Genomic DNA, 240 nt, shown 5'->3' with positions numbered 1-240 from the left:
CGGCGGCGGCGGCGGTGGTGGCGGTGACCGTTCGTCCCCCGGTAAGGGGCAGGGACACCGACCGTCCTCCTCCAGGTCCCCCACGCCCGAATCGTGGAGATGCCCCGATGTCTCCATAACGGTGGGACCGGCACCGCTTTATCGGGCACCGGTTCCGCTTTACCGGGCACCGGCCCCGCGAGCTGGATCATGAATGGGCGCCGCGCGCTCGCCCGCTGCCGCGCGCTCGCCGCCGCCGCC

At 73.8% G+C, this 240-nt stretch overlaps 1 protein-coding gene across 1 annotated transcript in view; it reads right to left on the bottom strand.

Moving 5' to 3' along the window:
- KCNN3 (potassium intermediate/small conductance calcium-activated channel, subfamily N, member 3) overlaps positions 1-117 on the bottom strand; it is a 16538-nt gene extending 16421 nt beyond the window's left edge. The window contains exon 1 of the mRNA XM_010564172.1: positions 5-117. Coding sequence (XP_010562474.1) covers positions 5-117 — 113 coding nt within the window. The remainder of the gene's footprint in view (positions 1-4) is intronic.
- Positions 118-240: the final 123 nt, after the last annotated feature.

Source organism: Haliaeetus leucocephalus, unplaced genomic scaffold, assembly GCF_000737465.1.
Source record: "Haliaeetus leucocephalus isolate CR32 unplaced genomic scaffold, Haliaeetus_leucocephalus-4.0 Scaffold175, whole genome shotgun sequence".
Taxonomy (NCBI): Eukaryota; Metazoa; Chordata; class Aves; order Accipitriformes; family Accipitridae; genus Haliaeetus; species Haliaeetus leucocephalus.
Note: the sequence above shows the minus strand (reverse complement) of the source record. Positions and strands in the feature narration are given on the sequence as shown.